This window comes from Nannobrachium achirus (genome assembly GCF_963921795.1).
Source record: "Nannobrachium achirus genome assembly, chromosome: 23".
Lineage (NCBI taxonomy): Eukaryota > Metazoa > Chordata > Actinopteri > Myctophiformes > Myctophidae > Nannobrachium > Nannobrachium achirus.
The window spans coordinates 16,053,119-16,069,589 of record NC_137830.1 but is presented as its reverse complement, the minus strand read 5'-3'; the positions used below and the strand labels follow the sequence as shown (position 1 = coordinate 16,069,589).

At 41.4% G+C, this 16,471-nt stretch overlaps 1 protein-coding gene across 1 annotated transcript; it reads left to right on the top strand.

Moving 5' to 3' along the window:
- Positions 1-11,892: 11,892 nt before the first annotated feature.
- Positions 11,893-13,167, top strand: LOC308308769 (E3 ubiquitin-protein ligase TRIM39-like; the record flags this gene model as incomplete). Its single annotated transcript, XM_080754222.1, has 2 exons — positions 11,893-12,282; positions 12,403-13,167. The coding sequence occupies 2 exons, from the start codon at positions 11,893-11,895 to the stop codon at positions 13,165-13,167; spliced, it is 1,155 nt and encodes a 384-aa protein (XP_080610348.1).
- Between the last annotated feature and the right edge of the window lie 3,304 nt (positions 13,168-16,471).

The following is a 16,471-nucleotide window of genomic DNA, read 5'->3' as shown; positions in this document are numbered from 1 at the left end:
TCTCTGCCACCAAGGCTAATACAATACACAGGGAGGACTTGAGTTCTGGGTTGGAGATAAAGGATCATCCACCAAGGTTTTTAGGGAGGTCTGCAATTTATTTTTAAGATCTTAGGCATGCTATTGTATCAGTATGTGCAGGCCTTCGTTCCATTTTGGGGGCTGGGCGGCCAACAAATAAATAAAAACAATCCAAAACAAACGGTTTTGGACATACAAGGTTTCCACCCGACAACGATGAAATATAACTCATGTTATTGGCATCACTTGTCATGATCTGAAATGGCAAAGTAGCAGCAGCGCTATAGAGAGATCTCTCTCTCTGCACAGTGCACAATGAGGGCCTCTCCAACTCTTTTTCCCGGGCTGAATCAGGGGCCCAGCATGTCTCTGTCACGGTGTACAATCTATATGAACTGCTTTCCGGCCTTTACTATAAATAACATTTACACATTCAGAACAAAGAATGTGATTTCAAACTGGATACGAGCCCTGGAACAATGGCCACCACTGCCCTCCCAAAACCAATCAAGATTAAACCAACGCAGAACAGCAGACTAAAGACAACAAATAGTTACTGCTACACAGTAACATCCTCAGTGTTCATTTAACTCTATGAGAGAGTAAGGATTTTACTGTGTACACAGTGGTGTAAAGTAACTAAGTAGATTTACTTAAACCCGTTAGGATTTTTTTTGCAATTTGCATGAAACATTCTACACACAATCTAAATACCTTTATCTAATATGCCTATGAAGTGCACACACACAAAATAATAATAATAATAATAAATATAGCTGCAAGCAGCGATAAAGTGGCCAAAGCCAAAAACACCTCAAATCATGAACACAGCCTGCAATGTGCGTGAAATCTTGCAAGCACATTCCCAATAGTTCAAGGAACAGATACCACCCTTCTTACATTGGCATGTTATAGCGCCACCAGCGGGTCAACTTTTGCACAACACATTTTTTGAACAAAATGGACTTATCTTTGACGTCAGTAACGTCAAAGAGAGCACTGCCTGCGATCTTGACATTTTGTACTTTTATAGCCATTGTTTTCTGGCTTGAAGCGAGCCCACAATTGTTTCGAAGGAACAATATTTTCTAGTGATATATTAATTTCAGTCCAATCAGACGATTTTTTATCCTTAAGCTGATGTACTAATTCAAGTATTTCTGTTTCATTAACCTCACTAATGTATATGGAATTATAATTATGTTCAATTAGATTATCTGTACCTTTCGTATGTGTTGGCTCCACGATCTCTTTTGCCAGATTGTATCCCACATTCGAGAAGTATTTATTAAATTTATCTGCCATTTGCTTTGGATTGTTTATTGTTTCGTTATCGTTTATAAAAAAAATTGGAAAGTCTGTTTTTCCCTTACCCTTTCTGATTGCACTATTTATTATTATTTATTACTTTCCATTTCCATGTGAGAAACTACGTACGGTAAATACGTCGCCATGCATAGTAGACATGCACGTTATTTATGTGCCGACCCGCTCCCTGCTCCAATTCTGCTCCCGTTGAGGCCGCGCGCCACATGAAGGTGGTTCTCACACGTGTAAAACCCGAAGCATTTAGCCAAAATATGTAGAACCACAGATTTCTTTTTTGACCAGCCGTGATGTTTGGTATAAATACGTGGTAATTGCGACCGAAGGTCGCATATACTCTGAAAAACCGTGTCGCTTGAGTGTCCTTCCTTCCGTAACCTCTGTGATGTCAGTGTGATGTCAGCGAGTTGTGACATCACTTCCTGTGCGGGGCGGCTACACGAAATGTGGATAACACTATATATGGAGATAGTCCAGTCCATCATGTCATATGGGACTACCGTCATAGACAGTAGCCAAAAGAGAAGGATACACAAGACTAAGAAAGACAAAAAAAGGAGGAGGAGGATAAAGATACCAAAAGGAGAGAGAAGAAAGGGTGGATGAGGTACAATGTGTCTCAGAAAAGAAAAGGAGGTGGCAACGGGGGCGGCTAGATAAAGTTATTAGGCCTGGATCCGACTTTAAGTCGACGCACAGGATTCCAGAAGTGTAGCACTTATTCGCTCTTGTATCAAACTGGTACTCGAAACGTTCTTAGAATTTAATATATATTTTCTAAAGTAAATATGGGGGCGGCTGTGAAAAAAAGAGAAGAATAAAAGAGAAAAAAAGGAGAAGGAGGATAAAGATACCAAAAGGAGAGAGAAGAAAGGGTGGATGAGGTACAATGTGCGGTATCCTCCTTGTCAAGCTCGATGTTGGTCATTTGGACCTATACATGGAGAAATGGAGCGAACCTGTTTGGCCTAAACATGGAGATGTGGTACAGAATGACTCATATGGGCATAAAAAGTATGTCATGTGACATCACTTCCTGTACAGACAGTCAGACAGACAGCCATTGACTCCGGCCTAACAATGGCTACTGTCTATGACGGTAGTCCCATATGACATGATGGACTGGACTATCTCCATATATAGTGTTCTCCACATCTCCATGTTTAGGCCCTATCGCTCACACCCTAGGTGGGGTTGGCCTTTCTGTGTGGAGTTTGCATGTTCTCCCGGTGTCTCCTAGGGTTGATACCCTCACAAAAACATGAACAAACTCCCCCCAGAATGATAACAACTAGAATCGTCAGAGAAACGCTGTGGTTGGCCAGATAGTCAAGAAGCATGTCACCATGAGGTCGCATTCCACCCTCAGGTGTTAGTCAGGTTCGCTATGTTAATAAAGGTTTATTCGTTTGATTTTTTTGGAGATTTGTAAAACTATACATTTTTGGAATCTTCAGAGCATGGGGAATCCAAAAATCTTTGTTTGCATTTGCACAGACACCTGCAAAGCCTCCATTTTGGACGTTCAAAATGGCCGACATAAAATACACAATTTGTGCTATCTTGGCTTCTAGACAACCTAGAATTGTAATTAAACATGCTAATCCTATGTTTTCTGGGTCAGGGAATCGAATGAATGAATGATGGATGTAAAATGTTCTGGACCCCCACCCCCTTTCTGGGGGTTATCTATTTTGGGACCTCCCAGAACAGTACGCTAGCCAGTTAATGTCCGATTTTCATAATATTAGAGTTGTTTTGTAGGTTTTAAAACATCCCAAGTTCATTTATTAGACTTTTAAAGCAGCCAGAATAACCTTTCTGACTTTTGGTTGGGGTCTTTCCTCACCTGGGACCCCCTAGACAGACCCCTGTCTAGGGGTCTGTCTCAGTAATCGCTCTGCTACTGCTCCAGAACAATGTTAAATTAGATCATAATTGAAGCATAAAAGTTGTTGTAGCTGGGCTCTGAAAACAAAAATGAGTAGTAGCAAATACCAGGGGTCTTCCACAGGGGGTCCGGGACCCCTGCTGGGTCCTCAGAGTTACTACAGGGGGCCCGCCAATCTTGATGGGATCTTTTTTTTTTCACATTTGAAACTGAAACTTGGAATGTTTTTATGTATCCTGGGTTTATTGCGGCCATAGGTCGCAGTTTGCGACCATAGGTCACAGTTTACTATCAGAACCGTCACATCTTGACCGTATCTATCTGTCTGTCTGGACGGGTAACACGTTTTTGTTGATTGACTCTCACACTCTGGCATCCCGCTCTGACATCACTGTGATGTCAGGGGAACCAAATCCCCTTTATGCCCATATAAGGAGATCCCTGTGATGCCAGGGGAACCATAAAAGGACAACTAGGTACTAGTAATCCGGCAACAGCTCACAGCTGTGAAGCCGGGAGGAGTTCAGATTGACAATCAGGTTCACAGGAGGGGAGGGTGCGAGCAAAGTGTGGTAGAACAGGGGAAGGGCAAGGGCCAGACCCAGAATTTGACATAATGAAAGTATTGCAACTTCTCACTTGTGCAGACTAACGTGTCCATTTATTGCACTGCACTCACACTGACAACACAACACACACACACATACACACCTCTTTGTTATTGTCACCCCAAAACCCTCACCCTATCCTCTTAAAGAGCCCATGGTCAATTATGCCCAAAAATATTCACTACAATGCAGTCATTTCAGACATGCAGGATCTATTGTCTTCATCATTGTCATCTTCAATGTCCAACCTAATAGTGTTGACACAGTCTCCACCATGGAGTGAAAGGCAGGTTACTTGAGCAGCTGCACCGTCCCTTGCAGCCATATTTGATGAGCTCAAGTACTGGATTTGGAGCAGGGAGGGCAAGACACCTGACTGGAAAATACCCTCCACTCTCTGAATTCCATCTATTTTCTTTGATTGGTGGAAGCTCAGGGCAATTTGTCAGGTATGATTTATCCTGCATTGTGACATAGTTGGCACGGATGTGGTAGCAGTGCAGCACGAGTTGGAGGTAGCATCTCACCCTCAGTTCTTTGACAGAAATAGTTCCCATCTGAGTAATCGCAGGGTTGTTGGACCTTTTGAACTGTAAACATGGCATGCAAAATGCTCCAATGACTGCAATGTTGATGGAAGCTCACCAATAATAAGCTCAGGAGGAATGGAACCCTTTAACTCATTCCCTGCCAGGCCCGATAGTCCCGAGATTATTCCAATGTCTTTCCCCGCCAGGCCCGATAGTCCCGAGAATTAAAAAAAAAAAAAAAAATTTGACCCCCAAAAATGGAGTAGGCATGATAGCAATCGCGAAATTGCATGTTTAACCCCCATAGCAACCCCATCTTTCAAGCATGGCAGCCATTTTGGCAGCCATCTTTGTTAAACATAGTGACTGTTATCTCATGAATGCCTGAACGGATTTCCATTCGGATTTTTTTGTTTGAAAGCTGTGAGCAATGTGGACACACGTGGTGCATTATCTAGGCATGGGTGTGCATGATCCGTGCACACCCAATTACATGGAAGTCTATGGAGACGAATGGCAGGTGGGAGTACGGAGGTATGTTAAAATGGCGGTCAATGTGTTAAGGTCCTTGAAGTGGTTAATGACTTGGTCATCATCACCAGGCTTCAAGTAGGCATTGACCCATGTCTTTTTGGAAGGTCCAACAAAATTCTCTTCCCCAGCCAGCACCAGGAAAATCATGTAGGCCAAGGAACCCTTGACATTTGTGACATCCAATAACTTGAACTTGCTTGAATATGTGGCTGCACTTCCACAAAATCATGTCCCTTGATGAAGGTATCGTATTATGATGCCTACTTTGTCATACCTGACAAATTGTCCCAAGCTTCGATCAATCGAAGAAAATAGATGGCATTTAGAGAGTGGAGGGAATGTTCCAGTCAGGTGTCTTGCCCTCCCTGCTCCAAAGGCAGTACTTGAGCCCATCAAATTTGGCTGCAAAGCAGGTTGCACTCCTCCCTGCAAATGCTATGGTGGAGACACATATGTCTTGCAAATTAGGGAGGACATGTACAGTATTTTAGTGAATCTCTTTGGGCATAATTGACCATGAGCAATTTAAGAGGATAGGGTGAGGGTTTTGGGGTGACGATTAACAAAGAGGTGTGTGTGTGTGTGTGTGTGTGTGTGTGTGTGTGTGTGTGTGTGTGTGTGTGTGTGTGTGTGTGTGTGTGTGTGTGTGTGTGTGTGTGCGCGCGCGCGTGTGTGTTTTGTCAGTGTGAGTGCAGTGCAATAAATGGACACGTTAGTCTGCACACCCAAAGTGAAAAGTTGCAATACCTTAATCCCTGCAGTAACACCTGTCAACCATAACTGTCTAACACAAAATGTGTTTAAATAATACTGAGAATACTAATAAATCATCGAAGTACAATACATAAACCCAGGATACATAAAAACATACATAAAAAAGAAAATCCTTTCCCATTAAGATTTGGTGGGCCCCCTGTAGTAACTATGAGGACCCCCCAAGGGTCCCGGACCCCCTGAGGAAGACCTCTGGTATTTTGCTTACTCATTTTTGTTTTCAGAGCCCAGCTACAACAACTGTTATGCTTCAATTATGATCTAATTTAACACTGTTCTGGAGCAGGAGCAGAGCGATTACTGTGATAGGCTCATGGGTCTGTCTAGGGGGTCCCAGGTGAGGAAAGACCCCAACCTAAAGTCAGAACGGTTATTCTGGCTGCTTTAAAAGTCTAATGAATCAACTCAGGATGTTTTAAAACCTACAAAACTCTAATATTATGAAAAAGTAATTAACTGGCTAGCGTACTGTTCTGGGAGGTCCCAAAATAGATAACCCCAAGAAAGGGGGTGGGGGTCCGGAACATTTTACACCCATCATTTACTCAGTCGATTCCTTGACCCAGAAAACATAGGATTGTCATGTTTAATTAAGTTTCTAGGTTGTCTAGAAGCCAAGATAGCACAAATTATGTATTTTATGTCGGCCATTTTGAACGTCCAAAATGGCGGCTTTGCAGGTGTCTGTGCAAATGCAAACAAAGATTTTTGGATTCCCCATGGTCTGAAGATTCCAGAAATGTATAGTTTTACTAATCTCCAAAAAAATCCAACAAAAATACATAGTGGACCTGACTATGTCTTACTAGTAGTCTGGTCTGGATCTGCTGTCTGTCGGTAACGTTATCGTGGTAAAATTGTAAATGCAACTCCGCGAGGGTACAAATTTAACCACATGGATGCGGACCCGGAGTAATTATAACAAAACACACGTACACACCCGCTCATATATTGAACATAATTCCCAAGTAATAAATGAGCCGCATGATGCATCATCATCTCTTCTTGTGACTTGTGTGCCTCGCTGTCTGTGCCAGGTGATGACTGTTGATGCGTGATGAGTGAGGAGTCGAGGCATCCTCTTCAAGTGGTTGTGTAACGACCTTTTTCCGTTTCTTGATAAAATATATATTTATTATTGGGACACACAGTTTGAGAACCGCTGTTAGAGCAGAGTTAAAGTAATTTTCATCACTACTGCGCCTATGTTTTATAACGGCGGCCGTGGGTACTTCTTGCTATGGATACATCTTGTGCGTTCAGTCCGTCCAGTTGGGAGTTGTCCGTAAGGGTCCGTATACGGATCTAAATCATGCAGAGTACGGAGGCTTGGGAGACAGACCGGATCAACCGGACAAGATTTCTCTCACCCTCCGTTGCTTATGTATTCCTGCGGTTCTTATGTACTACTATGCATGGTACTTTAGTTGTGTTGGGGTGGTCCTGGGCATTGTGCGGCCCGGGGGCCGTATGCGGCCCTTTGGTTCACTCTGACCCGCCCTTGTAGGGTTAATGGCAAATTACAAAATAAACATATTTTCTAATTTTACCTCATGCATGGACTAAAGCTGCATTCCTTTTATTTTGAAGTTTTTTATTCACGTACATATGGACACAATGCGTACATCAGCACGTGTGAGAAAAGGACAAGTGATTACCGTCATCTCTGGTTGACCTTGTCACATTTCCTGGGGCAATTTGCCCAGATCAGGCATGTCAGGGATGTCATGCATGTCATGTGATTTTCAACTGTCCGCCACTAAGGGGCAGTGGTGATCTGCTGTCTTGTTACTGTTTGTATTTCAAATGGACAGTGGTAAGTACTAGACTACATACTTTCTGTTAATGTTTATGCTAGGTGTATGCATGTTTTCTCAAGACAGCTCATTTGAATTGAGAAAAGGGAGAAAAAATAAAATAATAATAATGTGTTTGTTTCCTTAATTTGTATACATATATACTGCTCAAAGAAATGAAGGGAACAAAATGTTCCCTTAATTTATTTGAATTTATTTGAGTATAGTATATACTGTAGTACTGCTCAAAGAATTAAGTGAACATTTTGTTCCCTTAATTTCTTTGAGCAGTATATATTATATCCACGAGTTTCCAACGCCCCATAGTGCATTGCGCAAACGTATGCATCGAGGTTCCGCCGCCAATTTACAAGCTCACAACGGGTTGCATCTGCGACATGACGTGAGCTTGTATGTCTGCTGTTAAACCCGGAAGTTTGGTCCTGATAGTCTCCAGTAAACCCCCAGGGAAACTTGTGGATAGGCCTATTCCTATTTCTTCAGGAAATTAAGTATTTTCCCAACCTAGCTGATTTGCTTCCCACAAGGAGCGTGTGAGAAATTAGGGGCTAAGAGTCGTGCTCACGGACACACATTGACATTGCTACCTTGGCCTGGAATCGAACCAGGGCCAACCAGAGGCTCTGGTTTCCCAGGCGTGCTCCCTAACCATTCAGCTATGCTACCCTATTTATTTCAACTTAGTTTTTTATTTATTTAATAAATCAAATAGCAAAACTAACTAAAATGTAGGGATGTGAAAAAAAATCGGAAATCGACGCGTCGATCGACTCACGCTCACCGCGACTCAAAAAGTACGAGTCGAAAAGTCGAAAAATATATATATTTTTTTATTTTTCAAAAGTTTTTCCCCCAAAAAAGGTTTTAATCGTTCAAAAACGTTATAAGCGTTAATGTTTTCCATATGTGAGAGGACCGTGTGTGTGTGTGTGTGTGTGTGTGTCTGTGTCTGTGTCGGAGACGAGTGCATGCCTGCATGTGTTGTGCATTCGCATGCATGCGGCGCTAGTCAGGTCCGCGGACTACTGGTTGAGAAACACTGCTGGACCGTGCTGATGTGCGCGTCATAGCAGTGCGCGCTGACTTGCCTGACTGTATGCTTTTGTTTACCTCCTGCCTCTGCATGCACGCTTGACACGAAAGCTCGCTTGTTAATGGCAGCGTCGCCGTTGTGTGCGATGATCACAAACCACACTACTCGTCGTTAACGTTAATGCGACACACCGGGGATATATGAGAGCGAGCGGTCAGCGCTCCCGCACGTTCCATGGACTTATTGTCACTCCGCTATAGTCTCTAGAGAACAGACTCCATGCTAACAAGGAAGAGCAATTATGTATTATCATTATTATTAGGGCTTTGATGCAAGTTCTGATGGGTGCAGCATACGTTGTGTTGTTTAAAGTAATGCGCCGTTGTGCTGCTCTCCTCTCAGCTGCTGCTTAGCGAAAAAAAAAGTGAAAAAAGTCGATCGACGCGTCGATTTTCGGCCGCGACGCGTCGATTCGCCAATAATGCGTCGATTAACATCCCTACTAAAATGTTTATAGTGTTATATGGGTGGCTGACTACATTTTATTAAATAGGAGTTTTGATAAGACAGACTGATGCTCTGCAAATGTACTCAGAAGTATGTATGTGTTTGTTTTACAAATGACCATAGAGTTACCATGGCTTGGTGGTAGAATCAATGTGTTGTAATGTCTTGATCCTTGGGTAAGGCAGTTTGAATCCGGGAAGAAGATCATCATGTAAATTCGTTTTTCAATTTGAGTTTTGCCTATTATGTGTTCATGGCAAAGACAGCCATTAAGCTATCGATTAATTGATCAATATAATGTTAGATAGATAGGTAGGCTAGAGTAGGATCTTATTAGGTGTGATGGTGGCTCAGGGGTAGAGAAACTGGCATAGAACACGGAAGTTTCTCGAAAGGTTTTCAGTTCGATTCTGGGCTCCCCCAGAGATAGTGTTTAACTATTATACCGCTACGGACGTTCCCGTTCGCCCCAATTCTCGAGGTCGCGCCGCGCCAATACGGCCGTTCGTTTACCTTGTTGATGTCCGTAAGCTGATGAGGGGTCGCGCCGCCGTGTACTGTAATCACATCGCCCGCAGTGATGGTCTTAAAAATCCATTATGCGTTAACATCAACGGAGACCAATCCACTCCTTGTTGTTCACATTAATTCTTGCATGACGCCGCCCTCTGCTGCCTGGTCTGCCAAAGTGCATGTTGCACTGTCAAAAAAATAATAAAAAATAATAAATAAATAAATGTCTATCTATCTACTATAATGTCGCAAAGGTAAGCCGCTTTTTGATGGCACCAGACCCAATAAATAAATAAAACATCTGGCAGTAATAGAGTTAAGAATCCTTGTGCAAGACTCTGAAGTCTCAACTCCTAGTTGCTACCGGTGAGCAGGTTGGTGCCTTGCATGGTTTCCTGCCTCTGTGTGTGTGAATGCAATCTGGCAAGCCATCGTCAAGAAAAGGGACCGCCCACTCGTCCCTTTCATAGCCATCATTGACTCTTGTCTCGCGAGATTGGTGTGAATGTAATGCACAATCTATGTAAAGCGTAGATCGTCCATTTTCAAAAAGCCAAGGTATAAAATAGGATTAAAGTGGTTAATGTTAGTTTTGTAATATTATAATTTACTTCTGCAAAGTCCAACATTATGAATTGCTCAGCGGCAGCTCCGACTGATGTGTGCAGCAATAACAGCCCACAATTAAAAGTCTTTAGCAACTCTATCATCAGAAGCTTAAAAAGGGGCGGCCATAGCTGAATGGTTAGGGAGCCCGCTTGGGGAATCTGAGCCCCTGGTTCAATTCCAGACCATGGTAGCAATGTTGATGTGTGTCCCTGAGCAAGACTCTTAACTCCTAATTGCTGACGCGCTCCTTGTGGGCAGCAAATCGGTTGGGCTGAAAATACTGAATTTCATTTGTGCAAGTAGTAGGTAACTATTATTATTCAAATGTAGTTGACACTCTGATATAGGTAAGAAACCAATTCTGATTGTGATTGAACATAAGAATAAGAAAGATTTTTTACATTTTTAGACACAATATTTTCTTTAATCTTAATTAAAACATAATTTAGCTAAATTGCATGACTGTGGTGGGGAAAGAACAAACCAATGTGTTTCTGATTAACATTTGTATTTACTTTCCATAACATGACATAGATAAATACATTTCTTGTATGAGACATTATATATCCTGCTGATGTTTGCTGACTCCTAAGTGCCACCCCGTGGCTGTATTTGAAACTACATTGCAAGACATAAGTGTGTGGCAGTAGGCAGTAGACCGTGTGAAGTAAGTGAGATGAAAAAACCTGAGTGAAATGTGACAAAGTCAACCAGAGACGACGGTATGTGCGCATTTCTCAATGACTCAATCAGGCAATCCTTACTGAGACGTCACTTTTCTGTGGAAGTTATTAAGTCACACACTGTTCTGTGGAGGAAAACAAATACATAAATCTTCATTGTCCTACATTACTAAATGCCAGGGATGACAGCTATTGCACAAGAAGGAAAGTTTAAAACTGGAGGAAGTCGAAAGTAAACGGTGAAGTTCGCTTACAGGCTAGCGCTCTCTGCTCTCTCTACAAAACCTTCTTTAACAGAAACCGACAACTAAAGACAGGTGAGTACAGCAGATACGGATTTATTATTCACTAAAAAGACAATATTATAAGGTATGTGAAACTGTATCCAAATGTGTGCTTTTTGCATGTTTTCATATTCCTTGAAATTTCTCAGTCCGATCTTTCAGTTGGTAAAAGATAACATGTGATGTATGAAACATTGTTCAACATTGTTGTGCTCTATTCCAATACAACCCTATGAATAAATAAGCTCTATTCCAATACCCCTATGAATAAATAAGCTTGTAGATCGGCTGTTTTCACTAGTTTTGTGCGACAGTCTTGTATGATGAAGCAGGGCTTTTGCTTTACCAAAAGACATACACATTTGAAACTTGGAGATACGAGGTTTCTGCCCGACAGTGACGATATTTTAGTGATTATGTTGCAAGGAAAACGTTGAGATAATAGCCATTTTGGTTAGAACTGACTGAAAATAACTTTGTACTTCAAGTTTAAAATGATGATTCCAAATATTATCAAATTATCTTGCGGCACCCCTGGACTGCCGTCACGGCACCCCAGGGTTTCCCGTCACCCACTTTGAAAACCCCTGACCTATATCAAAACAAACCCACAAAACCCACCCTAACATCATGTCTATTATGTCCTAAAATGAAAAAAGGAGATCCATGAAAAGACTAAGCTTATTTCCACAGGAAACCATTTAAAAAGTAGAATTCAAGAACTACAACTGATACTTTACTTTTATTCTCTGTGTGTAGAAAATGGCGTCTGCAAGCAGTCTGCTGTCTGAAGATCAGTTCCGGTGTTCTATCTGTCTGGACGTGTTCACTGATCCAGTCACCACTCCATGTGGACACAACTACTGTAAAACCTGCATCACACATTACTGGAACATTGCTGGTTTGTGTAAGTGTCCACTGTGCAACAAAACCTTCAAAAGCAGACCAGAAGTCTCTGTCAATACTTTCATTTCTGCGTTGGCCGACCAGTTTAGGAAGATACTGCGGCTGAAAAGATATCAGAAACCAGACGTGGTTCAGCAGATGATCCAGGAGAGACAAGAGAAGATTCACCAGATCCAACACTCAGTAGAGCTCAGCAGGAAAGATGCAGGCAGAGAGAGAGCAGTCAGTGTGCAGGTCTTCACTGCTCTGATCAGCTGTATTGAGAGGAGCCAGGCTGAGCTCATTGATGTGATTGAAGACAAGCAAAAAACAACAGAGAAACAGGCTGAAGGCTTCATTAAAGATCTGCAAGAGGAAATCACTCAGTTGGAGAAGAGACGCCACATCTCATCCATCAACACCCCTCCACCCACCAAGGACTGGACAAAGGTCAATGTCCATCAGTCTTCACATGAGGGGACAATGAGGACAGCTGCGGCTCAGCTGGAGAAGACACTCAGTCAAGAGATGGAGAAGAAGCTGTGTGATGCTGAGCTGAGGAGGATCCAGCGATATGAGGTGGATGTGACTCTGGATCCTGATACGGCACATCCCTACCTCATCCTGTCTGAGGATGGAAAACAAGTGATTTGTGGAAACGTAATGAAGAATCTCCCTGACAACACAGAGAGATTCTCTTATGGTGTCAATGTCTTAGGAAAACAAAGCTTCTCCTCAGGAAGGTTTTACTATGAGGTTCAGGTTACAGGGAAGACTGAATGGACGTTAGGAGTGGTCAGAGAGTCCATCAACAGGAAAGGTGAAAACACACTGAGTCCCAACAATGGTTTCTGGACTCTAGGGTTGGAGAATGGAAATGAGTACCTGGCTTATAATGACCCTGCTGTCCTCCTCCCTGTAAGAAAGGAGCTCCAGAAAGTGGGAGTGTTTGTGGATTATGAGGAGGGTCTGGTCTCCTTTTATGATGTGGAGGCCAGAGTTCATCTCTACTCTTACACTGGCTGCACCTTCACTGAGAAACTCTTTCCATTCTTCTGTCCTGGTCTTAATGCTGGTGGTAGAAACTCTGCTCCTCTGATCATCTCTCCTGTCAATCACATTGATTGGACCAGGGGTTCCCAAACCTTTTAGTTCGAGACCCAACAGAAAAATTTGATGTTTCCCTGGAACACTAGTGAAAATACGGTAGCTAATCTACTTCTTACAAAAAAGAAACAATTAAAAAAATCTAATACACAGAATTTCTTTGCTATTCTTTTTTATGTATTCATTACATTTTTAGGAAAAATCATCCAGTTAGTTTTTTTATTCATTGAGATTTAATATTGTTTTCCCTCCTTTTAAATATAAATACATAATTCCAAAGGAAATGGTAGGAAAGACAAAATTAAGGGATATTTACTTTTGACCCATAAACATGTGTCCATGTGACCCACAAATGGGTCCTGACTCAGTGTTTGGGAACCAGTGGAATAGAGTATATTCAATAGACCAATGTTTCTACTTCAGTGGAAGTGGTACAGCTTACTTTCCCTTAATAGTCACTTTTGTGGAATTTATTGAATTTATTTCAGTTGTTTTAATTTTATTCATGAAATTATTTAGCCTTTCCTTTTTTATATATATATATTTGGATATCAAAAAATAGTATTTAAAAGAAAAGAAAGAGGTGGATATTTACTCGTGACCCACACAGATCGGTCCACGACAGACAATTGGGTCTCAACCCACAGTTTGGGAAACAGTGTTTTACATAAAGGTTTATAAGGAGTTTTATCCATGCTCGTTTGACTGTCTTTTATTACATGTCAACACCCTGAGTGAGAGAGTCTTAAATCTTATGGAAATCATAATATTTCTGCTGCCAATTTGTATACATTTAAAAAAAACAATATATCACAGTGTTCATGCATATTCAAATAAACTGCAATAATTGTCAGATTTGTCAGTTTCAAACCTTATCTTTAACATAAACCAACACAAAGGAGATTTTGGATGTTGCTGTTATTGCTTGTGTTAGTTCTTCCTAGCCTTTTGGTTTACTATGTTATGTCTGTTCAATTATTGGTTATTGTTGGGAGAATTTTTCTAATTCTTCAATTTATAACACATGTATAATAAAGAAATAGTGTTATTGTTATTAAAAAAAGTCTTATTGTCACACTGGTTTAGGCTAATGTTAGAATACCATTTTTAATGGAAAATTAAAAAAGTGTATTTATTAAATACAGTATATAATAAAAGTATATATTCAAATATATTTTAACAAAGAATCAAATGTTTTAGGGTCATATATTCACCAGGAGTCTGGAGGCTTAAAATAATTCATATCAATATTTTCAGAAATCTCTGTGGGGAAAATGAATGGGTTTTCTATCTGTAACACCACAACATGTCCTCCACTGCTCCTTCCTAATAGGCTGCATCCCAACAGCATCACTGAAACGCATCCTGAGCTCTGCATCCACAACTGATTCAGAGACGGCAGTGTTGGGGAAGTTAAAGTTACATGTAACTGAGTTACGTAACTAAGTTACATTTTGCTGTAACTTGCTGGTAACTGAGTTACATTCTTATTTCTGTAACTCATCAAGTAACTGAGATACTTTTTTGGGTCATTTTTGGCTCAAGTTAAGTTACAAGGAGTTACAATCGAAGTTATAATTTTACATTTAAGTTTTGTTAAGATTGACGATCAAATGTCCTCAACAGATCATCATTTTCTTATTTTTTTAACTTTATTTTAGGAACACAGATGTTTACTAAAGAAAATGTCAACCTTTTTGAAATAAAACATAAAACTCAGTTGAGAGGCATATTTCTGATGGCATGTGACTTTTTTTGTAGGATATTGTATTTTGTTTTATGTACACCAAATGTAGGCTACATTCTCAATTTAACGCTGAAAAAAAAGTAACTCAAGTTACTCAAGTCACTTTTTCTATGTAACTTGAAACTTTATAAGTTACATTTCTACAGGGGCATAACCCTAACTTTATCAAGTTACTGCCATGGTGAGTTACTTGTAACTGTACAAGTTACGCTTTGAAAGTAACTTCTCCAACACTGAGTGACGGTTTACTGTCTTGGAAGAGTTGGAGTGAGTGAGCACAGTGCTGTGCTGCGCTGCCCCCTAGGGTCATGTGTCTGTACCTGTTAAAGGTTGTTTGTGATCTGATTGTTTGTTGCAGTTACCATCAAAACCTCCACCGGCTATCTGTCAGTCAGTCTGTCTGTCTGTCACATCACGTCACGTCACGTCACGTCACACTTTTGCCCTACTCATATCTCCGCCACCGTTGCCCCGATCCGGGGGTCCTTGGAGGTTGTAGTTTGGCAGGCAAGGAGTGTGTGTGCAAAATGTGGCATGGATCGGGTCAACGGTTGCGGAGATATGAGCAGGGAAAAAGTGTGACGTGTGACGGACGGAGAGACAGACAGCCGGTGGAGGTTTTGGTAGTAAGTGCGACCTGACGGTCGCAATAACTATATTAGATCCATTACAATGTTTACTTTTTCATTTCCTAAAAAGTAAGGGTTTTGGACATACGGTACAAGGTTTCCGCCCGACACCGACGATATGCGAAAATGCCAGTCACTGTATTCTATTACTTGCACGCACGTGTGACTACTCTATATGCGTGTAAACTAAATTTCATTGCATGCTGTAAAAACGGAACCCTAGAGAAATGAATCAGATGAACAGAGCCTGTCTGTGAGATGCTGCCTGCTCAGGCACTATTATAATCTCTTTATATGAACAAATCAACTGGTTCTGTGCAAAGGAAAACCACAAGTGGATAGGAATGGATAGCAGACATATATGATCTTTATACATAATACATTCAAATGATAATAGTCTCATCTAGGGGGGACACGCCTGGTGTCGGGTGAACGTAGGTCTTTAAGGCTTAAATGCACGTACAGTATGTATTGTTCCTGTTATCTTTTGAAGCCAATACTGGAGAAGAAGGGGAAATGGTCCAGCCTGGACAGGAAGTCATTACATCATTATGACAATGAAGGAAGTTACAGTACCAGTAAGACTCCCTAATCGGGAGATAAGCGACCGTAGGTCGCTTATCTCCACAAATAGGGCAAAAATGTGTTTTTCCAAAATCTTCCTGATCCATGTTGATGACATGAGTGTAGACATGCTGTGTAGTGATTTTCGTGATTTTAGGGCAAAATCTGTAGGAGCAGTGTCCAAAAATGTGTTTTTAAAAATCGGCCTGAAGGTGGCGCTATATGGGACAGATTCATGTTGATGGGATGAGTGTAGACATACTGTGTAGCGATTTGCGTGATTTTAGGGCAAAAACTGTAGGAGCAGTGTCCAAAAATGTGTTTTAAAAATCAGCCTGAAGGTGGCGCTAGAAGAGGGCCATGTGAGAAATGAGGGGTGGGGTCTCCGCGTTGCCTTGGCGGACGAATA